Source organism: Garra rufa, chromosome 14 (assembly GCF_049309525.1).
Source record: "Garra rufa chromosome 14, GarRuf1.0, whole genome shotgun sequence".
Lineage (NCBI taxonomy): Eukaryota > Metazoa > Chordata > Actinopteri > Cypriniformes > Cyprinidae > Garra > Garra rufa.
The window spans coordinates 20,665,672-20,681,929 of NC_133374.1; the positions used below are offsets into that span (position 1 = coordinate 20,665,672).

General features: G+C 35.6%; 1 protein-coding gene across 1 annotated transcript in view; it reads left to right on the forward strand.

Annotated features, from left to right (window-relative positions):
• The window catches only part of usp32 (ubiquitin specific peptidase 32), a 68,109-nt gene that overhangs the window by 40,860 nt on the left and 10,991 nt on the right, over positions 1-16,258 (forward strand). The window contains exons 13-29 of the mRNA XM_073817973.1: positions 997-1,201; positions 2,907-3,085; positions 3,681-3,821; positions 6,094-6,211; positions 7,231-7,385; positions 9,333-9,414; positions 9,559-9,633; positions 10,048-10,186; positions 10,613-10,718; positions 12,716-12,889; positions 12,993-13,167; positions 13,255-13,406; positions 13,497-13,608; positions 14,913-15,109; positions 15,190-15,374; positions 15,736-15,822; positions 15,902-16,022. Of these exons, the coding sequence (XP_073674074.1) occupies positions 997-1,201; positions 2,907-3,085; positions 3,681-3,821; positions 6,094-6,211; positions 7,231-7,385; positions 9,333-9,414; positions 9,559-9,633; positions 10,048-10,186; positions 10,613-10,718; positions 12,716-12,889; positions 12,993-13,167; positions 13,255-13,406; positions 13,497-13,608; positions 14,913-15,109; positions 15,190-15,374; positions 15,736-15,822; positions 15,902-16,022 (2,403 nt within the window). The remainder of the gene's footprint in view (positions 1-996; positions 1,202-2,906; positions 3,086-3,680; positions 3,822-6,093; positions 6,212-7,230; positions 7,386-9,332; positions 9,415-9,558; positions 9,634-10,047; positions 10,187-10,612; positions 10,719-12,715; positions 12,890-12,992; positions 13,168-13,254; positions 13,407-13,496; positions 13,609-14,912; positions 15,110-15,189; positions 15,375-15,735; positions 15,823-15,901; positions 16,023-16,258) is intronic.

The window sequence follows — 16,258 nt, forward strand, 5'->3', positions numbered from 1 at the left end:
ATACCATAGAAATTATATAGTGCACAAAAAACTCAAGCTCACTGAAGACAAGTAAACAGTCAGTGATTAAAAAAAGACAAACTAATTACAAGCAATAGGACAAAAAAACTACAGTAGAACAAACAAATTAGATATGTTACATATATTGTATAAAGTAATCAAATGTGTAAAATCAATGCATATTCTTCGCTCTGTAAATTAATTATATCTTTTTTTATTAATAAAGTTACAAAAATAATTTAATCAAAAGCAGTGAGAGATTTTCTTTTTTGTTGTTTGATTAACATAAATGACAAGCAGGAATATTAGACTGCTGTCACTTTAAGAGCTGCCTGGATCCAATATAATGTTACACATGTTTTCTTTCTCAGCTGTTTGCTTTCACTTAAGACCTAAACTACTGTGTTTAGGAAGATTTTGACACACACAAGTGTGTGTGTGTGTGTGTGTTTAACCCTTCAAGGTCTTTAAAGTGGCAAAAATAACTATTAGCATCGTCTTCATGTGTGCGCCTCTCAGACAGTGCACGCATATAGCAAAATGAGTTCTCTTTCACTGCTGATTGTGTTTTAACGTCCTAAAATCACTTGTTTTTAAACCGCAATGCTTAAAAAATGTGTGCAAACGTTATGTTTTCGTGACCACGTAGCACAAGTCACACGTCAAGTGAGCGTTTAACCGCGATAGAGACGATAAAATCCAAAATCTCTACCAGTTGACTAACTTCTAAAGGTATATCGCCCACCCTTAGGTCATATGATTAATCACTTTTCTTTTCATTTGTTTTGAAATAAGATTGTTAACATACTGTGCAAATAACTTTAATCTGACAGCTTTATAGGAAACATATCAAGCTGGAACTTTTATCTGCCAGGCATCAATTGTCCAAAAGTAGCTTGATGTTTTAGTTTTGCATTGCCCAGTATTCTATTGATAATACTGACCATATGCTGGATTCTTGATTTTTTTATATATATAACCCATTGTGTTAAACAGGATAACAAGTCAATTGTCATGGAGCAGCCATCAATGCTGGGCAGTGGGATGAGAACTTCTCAGTCCATAGCACCTTTAGAGCCTGTCCTGAACAGAATTGGAATAGTGGTCCGTTCCCCCAGTTCCCCAGAGGAAAAATTCCCTGACAACATCTCCACCTCATCGGAGGCCTCAGAGAGCACTGGTAATAGTAAGTACGCACTCAGTTAATAGAGTTAAAAGGTTAGTTCAACCAAAAATGAAAATTTTGTCATTAATTACTTGGCCTCATGTAATTCGAAAGCCCTAAAACATTGTTTGGAGCACAAATTAAGATATTTTTGATGAAATCCAAGAACTTTCTGACCCTGCATAGACAGCAACACAACTACCACGTTTAAGGCCCAGAAAGGTAGTAAGGACATCATTAAAATATTCCATGTGACATCAGTGGTTTAACCTGCTTTCTATGCAGGATTAGAAAGCACTCGGATTTCATCAGAAATATCTTAATTTGTGTTACAAAGACAACCAAAGGTCCTACGGGTTTGGAACAACATGAGGGTGAGTAATGAATGACAGAATTTTCATTTTGGGTGAACTATCCCTTTATAAGTAGAATTTAAGACGCAGGGTGTGTTCCCACTTGTTTTGTTCGACTCTGTTAGTCATTTGAGTAAGTGTAAATGCTGTCATCCGAACCCTGGTGCGCACTAAACAAGCGGGCAGAGACTTCTAAACAAACTCTGGTGCGGTTTGAATGAAAAATTAACGCAACACAGACCAAATACTTCTAAACGAACCGAAAACAGGAAGTAATGACAAGATGCAGTGCTATGAGCAATGTATCCAAAACAAAATGAGCACAGGGGAAACGCGAAGCAGCCTGGATGTAAAGTGCCTTTTACATCCTTTTACACACCTTTTGTTTGGGGTGTTCATTGAGCTGGACCAGAACCAAATGTATAATTTGTGACCCTGGACCACAAAACCAGTTATAAGGGTCAATTCTTTTAAAATTGAGATTTATACACCATAAATAAGCTTTCCATTGATGTATGGTTTGTTAGGATGGGACAATATTTAGCGAGATACAACTATTTGAAAATCTAGAATCTGAGGCTGCAAAAAAATCAAAATATTAAGGAAATCGCCTTTAAAGTTGTCCAGATGAAGTTTTTAGCAATGGAAATTACCAATGAAAAATTAGGTTTTATATATTTATGGTAGGAAATTTACAAAATATCTTTACTTAATATCCTAATGCTTTTTGGCATAAAAGAAAAATCTATAATTTTGACCCATTCAATGTGTTTTTAGGCTATTGCTACAAATATTCCTGTGCTATTAATACTGCAAACAGACCTGCAAACTACAAGTGTGAACACATTCTCAGTTTCAGAGCCTAGCAGTTATCACATACACTACCACTTTTTAATTTTTTTTAAAGAAATTAATACTTGTGTTTAACAAGGCCATGTTAAATTGAAACAGTTAAGACATTTAACATTTTACAAAAGATTTCTATTTCAAATAAATGCTGTTCTTTTGAACTGAAGAATCTTTAAAAAATGGTTTCCACAAGAAAATATTAAGCAAAACAATTGTTTATAACATTGATAATAATACTAAATGTTTCTTGAGCATCAAATCAGCATATTAGAATGATTTCTGTTGGATCATGTGACACCAAAAATTACCAAAAGCAATTGGCTGCTGAACATTCAGTTTTGCCATCACAGAAATAAATTACATTTCAAAACACGTTTCAGTAGAAAACAGTTATTTTAATTTTCGTAATATTTTTTTAGCTGTGGTGTTTGCAACAAAAAATAGTAGCCTAATGAGTATTGCTCTGGTCCAGTAAAATGCCATAATAGCTCAGATACTGTGTTAAGCCTCCATTACATATTGTGTTTCCTCTTTCCCAGGCCTGACCCCACACGCCTCTTCCTCTGCCACAGACGTTTGCTTTGCTCGGCAGCACAATGTCTCTGATAACAACAACCAGTGTTTCTCCAGCGCCAATGGCCACTTGCCCAACAGCATGGCTGTGCAGAGACCTGGTGCCATAGACAACCAGCCTCTGGTGACCACAGAGCCCATGAAGGTGAGTGTACAAGTGCTTAAAAACCAGGAATCCACTGATAATCCTCTTGTCCATCGATATGACTGCTAAAGTGCTTTCAATAGATCTGCAGGGAAAATAACACCTTCAAGCTGTTTTTCTTCTATTCAATCTAATTATAGCTTTAGAGAGCTCAAAATGACACTAAAGTGCCTTTTTTGAAATTGAAATCACCTAGAACAAATTAATCCTGTGATGAATGGTCTGTAACATTTGTGTTGTAGAAAATGAATGCTTTTATGTGAAGCTAAAAGCACTTTTAAATAAAACTTCTTGCTTCGGTAATACCTTGTCACAAACACATTTGCAGTCTTGCATTAATGTAACATCCCATATTATCTGGCTTTCTTATCTCAACATAATGCATAGCAATGTTAAAGTCAAAATGGGAACTTTTCAGGTCCTGTCCGCCTCTTCATCCATCCTCCCACTCTCAGAGTCATTGGAGAAAAGCAGGGTGAAGGGTGCTTACACCTCCTGTGATTTATTCACTGGAGGTCGCCTAGTCGCTACAAGTTACCGTTGCAAATTTCTGTCAATATGAACTCTCATTGAGTGTGTGATTTGTTTTGTCCAGGCGCCCACATTGACTATGGAGGGAGGCCGGCTGAAGAAATCCCAACAGCTGGTGGATGGCCGGGACTTTGAGACGGTGCCAGAGCCGGTATGGAGGGCACTTTACCACTGGTATGGGGCCAACCTCAGCCTGCCCCGACCGGTACGTGTACCATCACCCATCAGATGTCCATCGGAAGTTTGAAACTCAATAATTCTGATGACGTGACATGAAGTGTCACATGAACGGACAGTGTTGCCTCTCACATGATTTGTGGTAGCATATGTGACCCTGGACCACAAAACCAGTCGTAAGGTTAATTTTTTCAAAACTGAGATGTATACATCATATGAAAGCTCAATAAGCTTTCTATTGATATATGGTTTGTTATGATAGGACAATATTTGGCCGAGATACATCTATTTGAAAATCTAGAATCTGAGGGTACAAAAAAATCTAAATACTGAAAAAATCACCTTTTAAGTTCTCCAAATTAAGTTCTTAGCAATGCACATTACAAATCAAAAATTACATTTTGATATATTTATAGTAGGAATTTTACAAAAAATCTTCATGGAACATGATCTTTACTTAATTCCCTAATGATTTTTGGCATAAAAGAAAAATCAATAATTTTGACCCATACAATGTATTTTTGGCTATTGCTACAAATATACCCCAGCGACTTAAGACTGGTTTTGTGGTCCAGGGCCACATATGATTCATATTAATAATATAATGGGATGTCTTCAAATAAACGGTGATTTAAAATCTTTTGCTGACATGACACATCATGTAAAGGATGAACTGAGAAATATTTTTTAATTATTGATTCTTCCACTATAAAAATGTGTTTCATATTTGTGACCCTGGACCACAAAACCAGTTGCACAGGTATATTTGTAGCAATAGCCAAAACACATTGTATGGGTCAAAATTATATTTTTTTCTTTTATGGCAAAGATCATTAGGATATTAAGTAAAGATAATGTACCATGAAGATATTTAGTAAATTTCCTACCGTAAATATATCAAAACTTAAATTTTGATTATTAAAATGCATTGCTAAGTACTTCATTTGGACAACTATAAAGGCGATTTGCACCCTCAGATTCCAGATTTTATGTATTCCAAATATTGTATAATTTATAATTTTTCAAATAATTATATATAATTTCAAAAAAATTATGTACAATTTCAAATTGGCTGGTTTTGTCCAGGGTCACATTTCTTAGTGAATAAACTTCATTGTACAATTGAAATTTACAATTGTATACAATTTGTATAATCTGAAAAATAGCTGAAAATCTTTTTTTTTTTTTTTTATGTTTTAAATCTTAAATGCTTTTAAAATCTTTTTAGAATTAAATATTTAAAAAGTAATTGAAAATATTATTTAATTTTGGCAGCACATATTGTATTTTTATCTATAAAAACATATATATATAACTAAATGTAAATTCATCTCCCAGTAATATTTTCTTGGTCAAATAAACATAATTTACACTTTAAGAAAAAGAAAAAAAATACTATTTTATATTTTTATATTAACAATGTTATCAATATTCTGTTTATTAAAGCCAATTTTGAATCTTATCAAAGTTAGTTTTTAAGCATTTTACATTTATTCCAAAAAATTACTCAAGGCAGTAACAATTTAAACAATTTTTTTTTTTTTTTTTTGAACGTATGTTCAGCTATTCTTTTAAATAGGTAACTTTAACTGTTTTTGAATTTTTCGGATTATCAGTCATCAAAGCTCGGTAAATATTGCTCACAGACACAGAGATTTACTGTAAATCTCAGCAAGCTGATAACTCACTAAAAACTCCCGCAGATCATGTTTTCATCCAATTGTAAGTTATATTTTGACATGAAAAGTGGTTATATCTGTGTGTGAGTTGTTAACTCATATTTTTTAATTAGTCTTAGCAATTATATTGTTCATTCAGATTGATTCGCGAATGCAGAACGCGCTTGAACACAAGCGGCGGGAGTTATCACATAAACCAATCACAGCCGAACATATCGCAATGGATTTTCCCCTATTCATTCTCAGTTACCCCCAACCAAACTCATCTCACGCTTTAGGGAGTCTGTTAAAACTCAATGGGCTCAGGGGAGGCGAGAGAAAAGCAGACTCCCGTTGTAACTTTACCTTGGTGTCGAATAAGTGATTTATACACCTTTTAATCTTATATTTTGTAATATTGGTGTTATTTTTGTACTACACATTTTTTTGTCATTCAATATTTTGAGGAGACACTGCCTCCCTTGCCTCCTCAGAGGAAACGCCCCTGGTGTATGCAATAGAGGTTAAAAATCATTCTAAATGCGGAATGGCCATAAAAAGAGCTTTTACAATTTCAAATATTGGTCATGTGAATCTGGCCTGTGAACTTTTCATTCAAATTGAGCTTCTCTCTTCCTTCAGGTCATCACGTCTACAGTCACAGTTCAACCAGAGCTGGAGCTCTTTCCCCGCTACCTTCTCTTCCTGCGCCAGCAACCGGCCACACGCAGCCCTCAGTCTAACATCTGGGTCAATATGGGTATGAGCAGCCTGCGAATGTTCCCTCCACATATGCCCCGAGGTAACGTAAGCCTGCAGCAAGAGAGAGGCTCCCACCACTGTCTTGACCACCTCCTCTAATCTTCTAAAACACTCAGTTTGGTCTCACCAAAGCGACCTGTCTGGATTACTAAAGAGCCAAATCCTGATGCCAACACCTAGAGTCATCATCTGAGTTCAAAAACTATATTGTAACTCCATGACAGCTGGATATAAACCCACACTGAATACATACAGATATTTCAGCTTGCAAAACACATAAACACATATAAGCGATTGTCAAACATGCTATGGGCCAATAGCAGGCTTCATTATTGCTAAAAGTGGGTAGCGATAATCTAATTTAAACTGGTTTTATAGAGCTCAGAAGACTGTTTGGTGTGGGTAAAGATGGGTGCTCTCTGATTTCCTGTAATTGTTTGCTTTGCAGTCATACCAATCTTTTTTTTTTTTCCCTTATGAAATCAACTGTACAAATCCTAAATGTATTTTTTAATCTATTTGTTTTGTTTTTACAAGGACTAATTTTAAAAATTTGGCTTGATTTTTATGTAAATCACCCAGACTAATGAATTGATGAATGTTTCCCTTTGAAAATGACCTTTGCCCTTTCTTGCTGCTACCTTACAACTAATCCTCAGTCTGTCAATCAGGTATTGGGGCTGTGTATGTATGTGTGTGTGCGTATGTGTGTGTGTGTGTTATATTGATCCGTGTGCTCCTTGTGACTGGTTGATTTAATAGCATGCATATTAGAATCTATGGATTGACTGAAACTTCACATTTCTCATTATTCCATTAAAACGAAACCATAAAAGTGTTACTTGACTTTAGTACAGTAGGTTAAATTAATTTTACATTCTAAGTGACTTAAAGTTAGTTTTTGAATATGTAGCAACACAGCAGAGTGGAAAGCTCTAAGCATTGTATTTGAAACCGTTAAATGTTTTATTGTATGCAACAAAAGGAGTGCTAAGGGCTGCTTCGTTCCCAACTCAGGAAACGTTCCTTCTCCGAACGCCCCTCTGAAGCGAGTGCTGGCGTACACAGGCTGTTTCAGCAGGATGGGCACCATTAAAGACATTCATGAGTACCTGTCCCAGAGGTTACGCATCAAAGAAGAGGACATGCGCCTTTGGCTCTACAACAGCGAGGTGGGGACCTCCTTAACAGATAGTGAATAAAAAAACATTCATATGCAAATCTGTCCTCATTATATAGATACCGATTTCACCTCACAGCAGTGAACTGGGAGGAAATGCTACAAAATGCAAATTCTTATGTTCACATTTTTTTTTCATTTAAAGCAGAGTGGTTGGATGGAGCATCTCAATAGATTGTGCTTTTTTAAAATATAAATAGTTGCTGGTGGTTAGGGAGAGAAGAATTCTAATTCTAGAGAGCATTTGATTAACAAAAATCTGAGCAGGATGAGTCATCAGTAATTTCCTGGAACATAAAGACTGCAATTTTGAAATGTGCATGTGTTGAAAGATACTTTTGACAGTAATTAAGGGTAGGGCCCTTAAAAATTTTTCCATTTTAATTTTTTCTGGATTCCGTTCTAGACTGTTTCAGTTGTTAAATGAAAAAATGTGAATCAAAAAGCATGTCTAATTAATTAAAATCATGAAACTTACGCAATTTAAAAGCAATTTATTAAAAGTTTAACAAAAATTACATTTTTAAGACCTTATGAATCCTTTTAATTTTTTCTTAAATATAATATTGTTATTATATATTATAATATATATTATATTATTTTTCCCAAATTTTGTTTTTTTTTTCCCCCCCGTTTTTTTCTGGATTCCGTTCTAGATTGTTTTAATGGTTAAATGAAAAATATTAATTAAAAAGCTTGTCTAATTAAATAAATCTTGAAACTTGATGAAACACAATTTAACAGCAGTTTATTAAAATTTTAACCAAAATAATATTTTTAAGTCTCTATTAAATCCTTTCTATTTTTTCCCCGATTATTATTTTTTTTAATTTAGTTTTTCTGTTTAAATTTTTTTGATTACGTTCTAGACTCTTTTAATTGTTAAATGAAAAAATATTAATCAAAAAGCATGTCTAATTAATTTAAATCATGAAACAGCAATTTATTGAAAGTTTCACAAAAATTGCATTTTTAAGGCCTTTTTATTTTTCCCCAAATTTTATTACATTTTTTCCGTTTAATTTTTTTCTGTATTCCGTTCTAGACTTTGTCTTAATGGTTAAATTTAAAAAATATCAAATAACACGTCTAATAAATTTTACAGCAATTTATTAAACGTTTAACAAAAATGTAATGTAAAAATGTTTTATTTTTACAAAATTCTGTGTTTTCCATTAATTTTCTGGATTCCATTTTAATGGTTTCATTACATTCTAATGACCAAAAGCATCTTTAATTAATTGTTTTTATTTAAAAAAAAAAGTATTTTATTTTTTAGAAATATTGTGTGGCAAATAACTTTTCTGGTAAATATTCCTTTAGAAAATAATTTTATTAGTAATAGTAGTGCTGTCATTACATTAAGATTACATCAAGTAATATTTATGTTACTTAAACAGAACTTTTATTTTGACCTGTTGTGGTGAAGACCTTTAAGTTTCTGTTTGCATATGATATGATGTTTGTATATGTTTTTCTCAAAAGAAACTAAAATTCTCATGAAGTGACTCTCTAAATGGTATATGTGCACTTAATATTTACAGACATTAGTCCATATCATATATTGATTTAAGTCTACTGACCTGCTTTTGATTTATTTATACAAAATTTGGCACATTTTCTTTACATTCCGCAGTACAGTTACGGTAAATTTGCTTGACTATATTTTTTTTAATGTTGTTAAAGAAATCTCTTCTCACCAAGGCTGCATTTGTTGGATAATACAATACGAAATACAATAAAAACAATAACATTGTGAAAAGTTATTTTAAATTTAAAGTAACTGTTCCTTCATCTTAATATATTTTAAAATGTTATTTATTCCTAATAGGCCTAAAACTACAAGCCACAAAACTCTAATTTGATTGAGGTCTTTAATAAATGATGATACATGCATTATGTTGTGTGCTAATCTTGTATTCTATTGTCTTTTTATCAGAATTACCTCACTCTCCTGGACGATGAAGATCACACTTTAGAAAGTTTGAAAATTCAAGACGAACAGCACTTAGTCATTGAGGGTATGTCTGTGACATTTATCTGTCTTAATTAAAGTTTTATCTTGTTTCACATTTGCTGAGCTGTGTGGATTATATTGCAAAGCATGCATGGCTGTATTGATGGAAGAGGAAAAATGATTAAGATGTCTTTCCCTCTCTCGTCAGTTCGAAACAAAGATATGAGTTGGCCAGAGGAAATGTCTTTCATTGCAAACAGCAGCAAAATCGACAGACACAAAGGTAATGTCAAAAGGTCTTGGAAAGTGTTGGAAAAATCTTTGCAGATTGGAGGCTGGCCAAGCCATCTACAAATGTCAGAATGTTTATCTGAGTTTGACCTAGCCTAGATGGCAGTATAATACAATTCTTTAGGCCAGTTTCTTGTATCAAAGCACATGTCAAGTAGATTATTAACAGAGGCCTGCAAGCAGTAAGAGACCAAGAAGCAATTACATAAAGCAATATAAAAGTCATATCAAGATGGACATCATCGGTGACATTTAAAGACTCACTATGTTGCCTTCGAACTCTATGAAATACTGAATAATTGAACTTTATGGAGCTAGTACTCAAGTGGTGGAGCCAGAGGAGTACAATTTAATCAAACATTCAGTCTCTAATAATTGTGTATAAATGTTACTATTTCTTTTGCAGTTCCTACCGAGAAAGGTGCCACAGGTTTGAGTAACCTGGGTAACACATGCTTCATGAACTCTAGTATTCAGTGTGTAAGCAATACCAAGCCCCTCACTGAGTACTTCATCTCAGGGCGACACCTTTATGAGCTTAACAGGTATGGAGACTTGTGTGTAGTCACATTTACTGTTGTTGTTTACAATTTTTGTGGGTAAAATCCAGTTCAACTGGAATCCACAAGAGCTGCAAAACGATTAGTCACGATTAATCGATTCAAAATAAAAGTTTGTTTGCATACTATATGTGTGGGTACTGTGTATATTTATTGTGTATATATAAATACACACACATACATGTATATATTAAGGAAAAATAATGTTAAATATAATATACACAGTACACATGCAAACATAAACTTTTATTTTGAATTGATTAATCGCGACTAAACGTTTCCAATTTACATTTTTTCTCACGTTCGAGTTGGTCACGCCATGTTGATCAGCAGGAAACTGCTTGGCTTGAAAGTGACTTCTGTGATATCTGTCATACCTTCAGACCAATGAGCTGTGTCTTGCCTTGACAGAACTAATCCAATAGGAATGCGTGGTCACATGGCCAAATGCTATGGCGATTTGGTACAGGAACTCTGGAGCGGCACCCAAAAGAATGTTGCACCTCTGAAACTCAGGGTGAGTTAATAACATCTCTATAATCATGAGCATCCAACCAGGGTTTTTCATAAAAAGGTTTTAATGGTTTTTTTAAAGAAGTTTGTTTTGCTCATCAAAGTTCTATTTATTTGATCAAAAAGAAAGAGAAAAGGTAATATTATGAAATATTATTGCAGTTTAAAATAACAGTCTAGTTTAATATACTTTAAAATATAATTTATTTCTGAAAGCTAAATTTTCATCAGCCTTTACTGCAGTCTTCAGTGTCACATGATCCTTCAGAAATCGTTCTAATATGCTGATTTATTATCAATATTGGAAACAGTTGTGCTGCTTAATATTTTTTTAAAGTCTGTGATACTTTTTCTAACAGTCTAAGTCTTTACTGTCACTTTTTGTCAATTTAACACATCCTTGCTGAATAAAAGTATTACTTTCTTTCAAACAAAGAAAGAAAATATAGCTGCAAGCAGCGATTACTGGGGTTCAGGCACTTTAAGGCATTTAAGCACATAAAAAAGACATTACTTAGCAAGCCTGTAACCACCTGAATCAATGATTTAAAAAAAGCATTTTTGGCAAATCCAGGATATTTTTTTACATTTATGACTGTTAAAATGCCAGCTGTGGTCCAGTCTCCTTAAACATTGCATGCTTGTTTAGGATCACCTGTCAGAATTGTACTCCAGTGTTTTTTCCAGATTGAGTATGTTTCTAACATTTTCTCAATCATTTAACAAATGATTTGATTGACAGCAGTGGTTCTAGAGGCATAGTTGTCCAGATTGAGGAGGTCTATCATATGATACGAATATCGTGCAATGTACAATTATTTACGCCCTTAAAAATGTAATATGCCCCCCTCCAGTGGCCAATTTCTTTCAAATTTCTCTCCCACCTTAGGGGCCATGAGTCGAACAGGCCCACCAAGTTTCATTCCAATCAGACTCCGTTAACCTTGTGCAAACCGGATCTCAAATTTTGTCGGCCAATGGCAGCCATGTTTTTTGAGATACGCAAGTGTAATTATAGACACTTGTGTCACTTTGGACCAAGACCATGCACACCAATTTTCATGTTGAAAGGACAAATGGTAGGTAGCACAGTTACAGCCATTTTTATGTTTTTTCCTTCTAATAGTGCCCTCAAGAGGCCAAGCTTCACGATTTTCTGACCTCAGATTGAGCTCTTACATAAGTGTTCTGAGTTTGGTGAAGATAGCTCATTCTGTTCAGGAGTTATAGGCATTTTACTAAAATTAGCCCTGCCCCTTTCAAACTTTTTCATGTCCCTTTGCGATGGTGAGTTGAAAGATCAAATTTTTGGGTAATTATTGATATTCACTCTTCAGAGAATCTTTCTGCTCTGGTTCAGTTTCGATTGGGAAAAAGCCTACGACTAGATTGCAAAAGTAGATTTTTCCAAAAATGGAAAATACCAAGTTCACGATCAAATCTGAGGAGTTATAAGCAATTTCGTACTTTTGTTCACTGTAGCACCCCCGTCAGGCCGATTGGGGCGAGCCTTGGTCATGTTGTAGACACTCTGAGTACTACCATCCCTCCAGGTTTCAAGTCTCTATGACTCACAGTTTGGTCTGCACGATCAGTTTACATGGAGATCGCTGATCCATGACCATTCTAACAATTACAATAGGGTTACAAAAGATTTCTATTTTAAATAAATGCTGTTTTTTTTCATGTTTTATTCATCAAAGCATAGAAGTATCACTGGTTCCAAAAAAATATTAAGCAGCACAACTGTTTGCAACATTGAAAATGTTGAAAAAATCAGCATGTTACAATGATTTCTGAAGGATCATTTTACACTGAAGACTGGAGTAATAATGCAGAAAATTCAGCTTTGTGCCACAGATATAAATTCTATTTTAAAGTATATTAAAATAGAAAACCACTATTTTAAATTGCAATAATGTTTCACAATATTGCTGTTTTTTCTGTATTTTTAATCAAATAAATGGAGCAGTGTGCCGTTTTCCGTTTTTTTTTTTGTAGTGGACGATAGCAAAGTATGCACCAAGGTTCAACGGCTTCCAGCAACAAGACTCCCAGGAGCTTTTGGCCTTCCTGTTGGATGGGCTTCACGAAGACTTGAATCGTGTGCATGAGAAGCCGTACGTGGAGCTCAAGGACAGCGATGGACGGCCAGATCATGAAGTAGCCACAGAGGTCAGTGTGACTACTGTTTTTCAGTCCCTAAAAGTAACCTAAATGATACGCTAATGGGAAGTCATTTCTTCACCCTGAGGGCATCTGCTTGTTCTCATTGCAGGCCTGGGAAAACCATTTGCGGAGAAATCGTTCAATCGTGGTCGACCTCTTCCATGGCCAGCTCAGGTCCCAGGTGAAGTGCAAGACCTGTGGCCATATCAGTGCCCGCTTTGACCCCTTTAACTTCCTGTCTCTGCCGCTTCCTATGGACAGCTCCATGCACTTAGAAATCACAGGTGAAGCCAAGCAGAGAGAAAACATAAACACTTTAAAATCCATCAGCAGATGCGGCAGTCTCACATGAAAGCTTTTTTGACTTGCAGTTATCAAACTTGACGGCTCCACTCCGGTGCGGTACGGGCTCCGTCTCAACATGGATGAGAAATACATGGGCCTGAAGAAACAGCTGAGCGAGCTGTGCAGCCTGAAACCTGAGCAGATTCTGCTAGCTGAGGTTCACACTTCCAACATCAAGGTCAGCTCAGCTAACCACATCAGACACTGTTGTTGATGAAATCAAATCCATGTGGCCAGGCTTTTAAACAAATGCTTGTTTTTGGTCTAGAACTTTCCTCAAGACAACCAGAAGGTGCGACACTCTGTAAACGGCTTTCTCTGTGCATTTGAGATTCCTGTGCCTGGCTCGCCAACCTCAGTCACCTCTCCAATGATAACAGGTAACAAAGATTGATTGTTTCTAACTTTTTCTTAAAGAAATAATTCACCCAAAAATGAGAATTCGCTGAAAATGTACTCACCCACAGACCATCCAACATGTAGATGAGTTTGTATCTTTATCAACCAGATTTGTATAAATTTAGCATTACATCACTTGCTCACCAGTGGATCCTCTGCAGTGAATGGGTGCCGTCAGAGTAAAAGTCCAAACAGATGATAAAAACAATACAGTAATCCACAAGCAGTCCACAGAGCTCCAGTCTATCAATTAATGTCTTTTGAAGCTAAAAGCTGCAAGTTTGTAAGAAACAAATCCATTATTAAGACCATTATTATCCATTATTATCTCTAAACTGTTGCTTCTGGCCATGGCCAGATGTTTTGTTGAAGTAAAAACATCTCAGTGAATAATTTGTTTAATGCAAACACGCAGCTTTTCACTTCAGAAGGCATTCATTGATGGACTAGAGTTCAGATTACTTGGAAATTTTTGTATTTTTTTTTTTTTTATGTTTGGACCCTCATTCTAACGGCACCCATTCACTGTAGAGGATCCGTTGGTGAGTAAGTGATGCATTCCTAAATTTCTCCAAATCAGTTCTGATGAAGAAACAAACTCATCTACATATTAGATGGCCTAAGGGTAAAATTTATGGTAAATTTTAAGCAATTTGTAATTTTTGGGTCAATTATTTCTTTATAGGAAACCCAGGAATTGTATGGCTTAATATAATATAATAGTTGTCTCTTACTGAAATATCTATTAGAAAACGTTATTTTAAAAATCCAAATTTTTCTGTAGTTTGTAAGCTCTTTTTGTAGCTTTTGTAGCTTTGTCTACTAAAAGAGTCAAAAGCATCAGGGCTGAAGTGGAGAAAACAAAGACACAGGTTTATAGGAAGTTTTATTCGTCCACATGCATCTTCCTATTCTTTTCTACTCTTCTACTCTTTTCTCATTGCTAGGAAAGCAGTAAAGACTTGCATCGCTCCCTTTGTTGCCCACAATGTGGCATTGTATCAGTATTTTATTGAGTTGTGTTGCTGTAAAAATAGCAAAAGGTAGCACCATAATATCATAAATCTAACTAACAGCACCTCCATAGTCCAAAATATGTATAAAACGATGTGGATTTTTTTAATAATTCAAATCTTTCATAGGTTTTCTACTATATATTTTAGTGAGAGACATAATTTATGTTAAATTAAGCCATACAAGTCTTAAAACCCAGGGGTTTCCTTCAAAAGTTTTGCTTTACTATGGACCATTTTATTTGTCATTGACCCATAAATGTCTCTTTTAGAAAAACCACCTATGGCTAATGGGACAGTAGGGAATAATCACATTGGAAAGTCTGCCCTGATTCCGAATGGCATGCCCAGCACAGTGGTCCCCTGCGCCCCAGAGAAACCACTTGCCAATGGTATCCCTAATGGCCATGCTGTGCTGGTGCAAGACAGTCCCTTTATTGGCTACATCATTGCCATGCACAGAAAGATGGTGAGGATTTACTGATGTATTCACTGTTAGACTTCACATGATGGTTGTAAGCATTCTAAGTGTGACGTCTGCCCCCTTAGATGCGGACAGAGCTGTACTTCCTGTCCTCTCAGAAGAACAGGCCCAGTCTGTTCGGTATGCCGCTGATTGTGCCATGTACAGTTCACACAAGTAAAAAGGACCTGTATGATGCTGTGTGGATCCAGGTGTCCCGACTTGCCAGCCCTCTGCCCCCACAGGAGGCCAGCAACCATGCTCAAGACTGGTCAGTGGCATCTCACAAGAATAATGTATATAATATTTGTGACTCTGGACCACAAAACCAGTCATAAGGGTCATTTTTTTATTGAGCTGTCCATTGATGTATGGTTTGTTAGGACACGGCAATGTTTATCTGACATATTGAAAAATCAATCATTTTGACCCATACAATGTATTTTTGGCTATTGCTACAAATATATCCATGCTACTTAAGACTGGTTTTGTGGTCCAGGGTTACATTTGTTAAAAACAAAAAACAAAATCCAAGATTTTCAAGGATGTTTCAATAGTTTTGGACCCCCCTCTCTACATGTGTACAGTAGAGATCCTTGCTCAGTTATATGACATGTCATACTCTTTTCCAGTGATGACAGTCTGGGCTACCAGTACCCATTCACTCTGCGAGTGGTGCAGAAAGATGGTAATTCCTGTGCCTGGTGTCCCTGGTACAGGTAAGACATTTAAGTTCAGCGGTTGTGCATGCACATGTCTCTTTCCGTGACTGACAGAGGTTGTCGGTGACTTTGCCAGGTTCTGTAGAGGCTGCACAGTGGACTGTAATGAAGACAGAGCGTCTTTAGGGAATGCCTACATTGCTGTAGACTGGGACCCCACTGCTTTGCACCTTCGTTACCAGACCTCTCAGGAAAGGGTGAGTACTATACGGACGTTTAAAGATTTTAAAGGCCATAAAACCAGTGTTTTAAAGGAGTAGTTCACTTACAGAACCCCTTGTCTTCCAAGATGTTCATGTCTTTCTTTCTTCAGTCGTAAAGAATTTGTTTTTTGAGGAAAACATTTCAGGGTTTTTTTTCCATATAATGAACTTCTATGGTGCCCCTGAGTTTGAACTTCCAAAATGCAGTTTAAATGCAGCTTCAAAGGGCT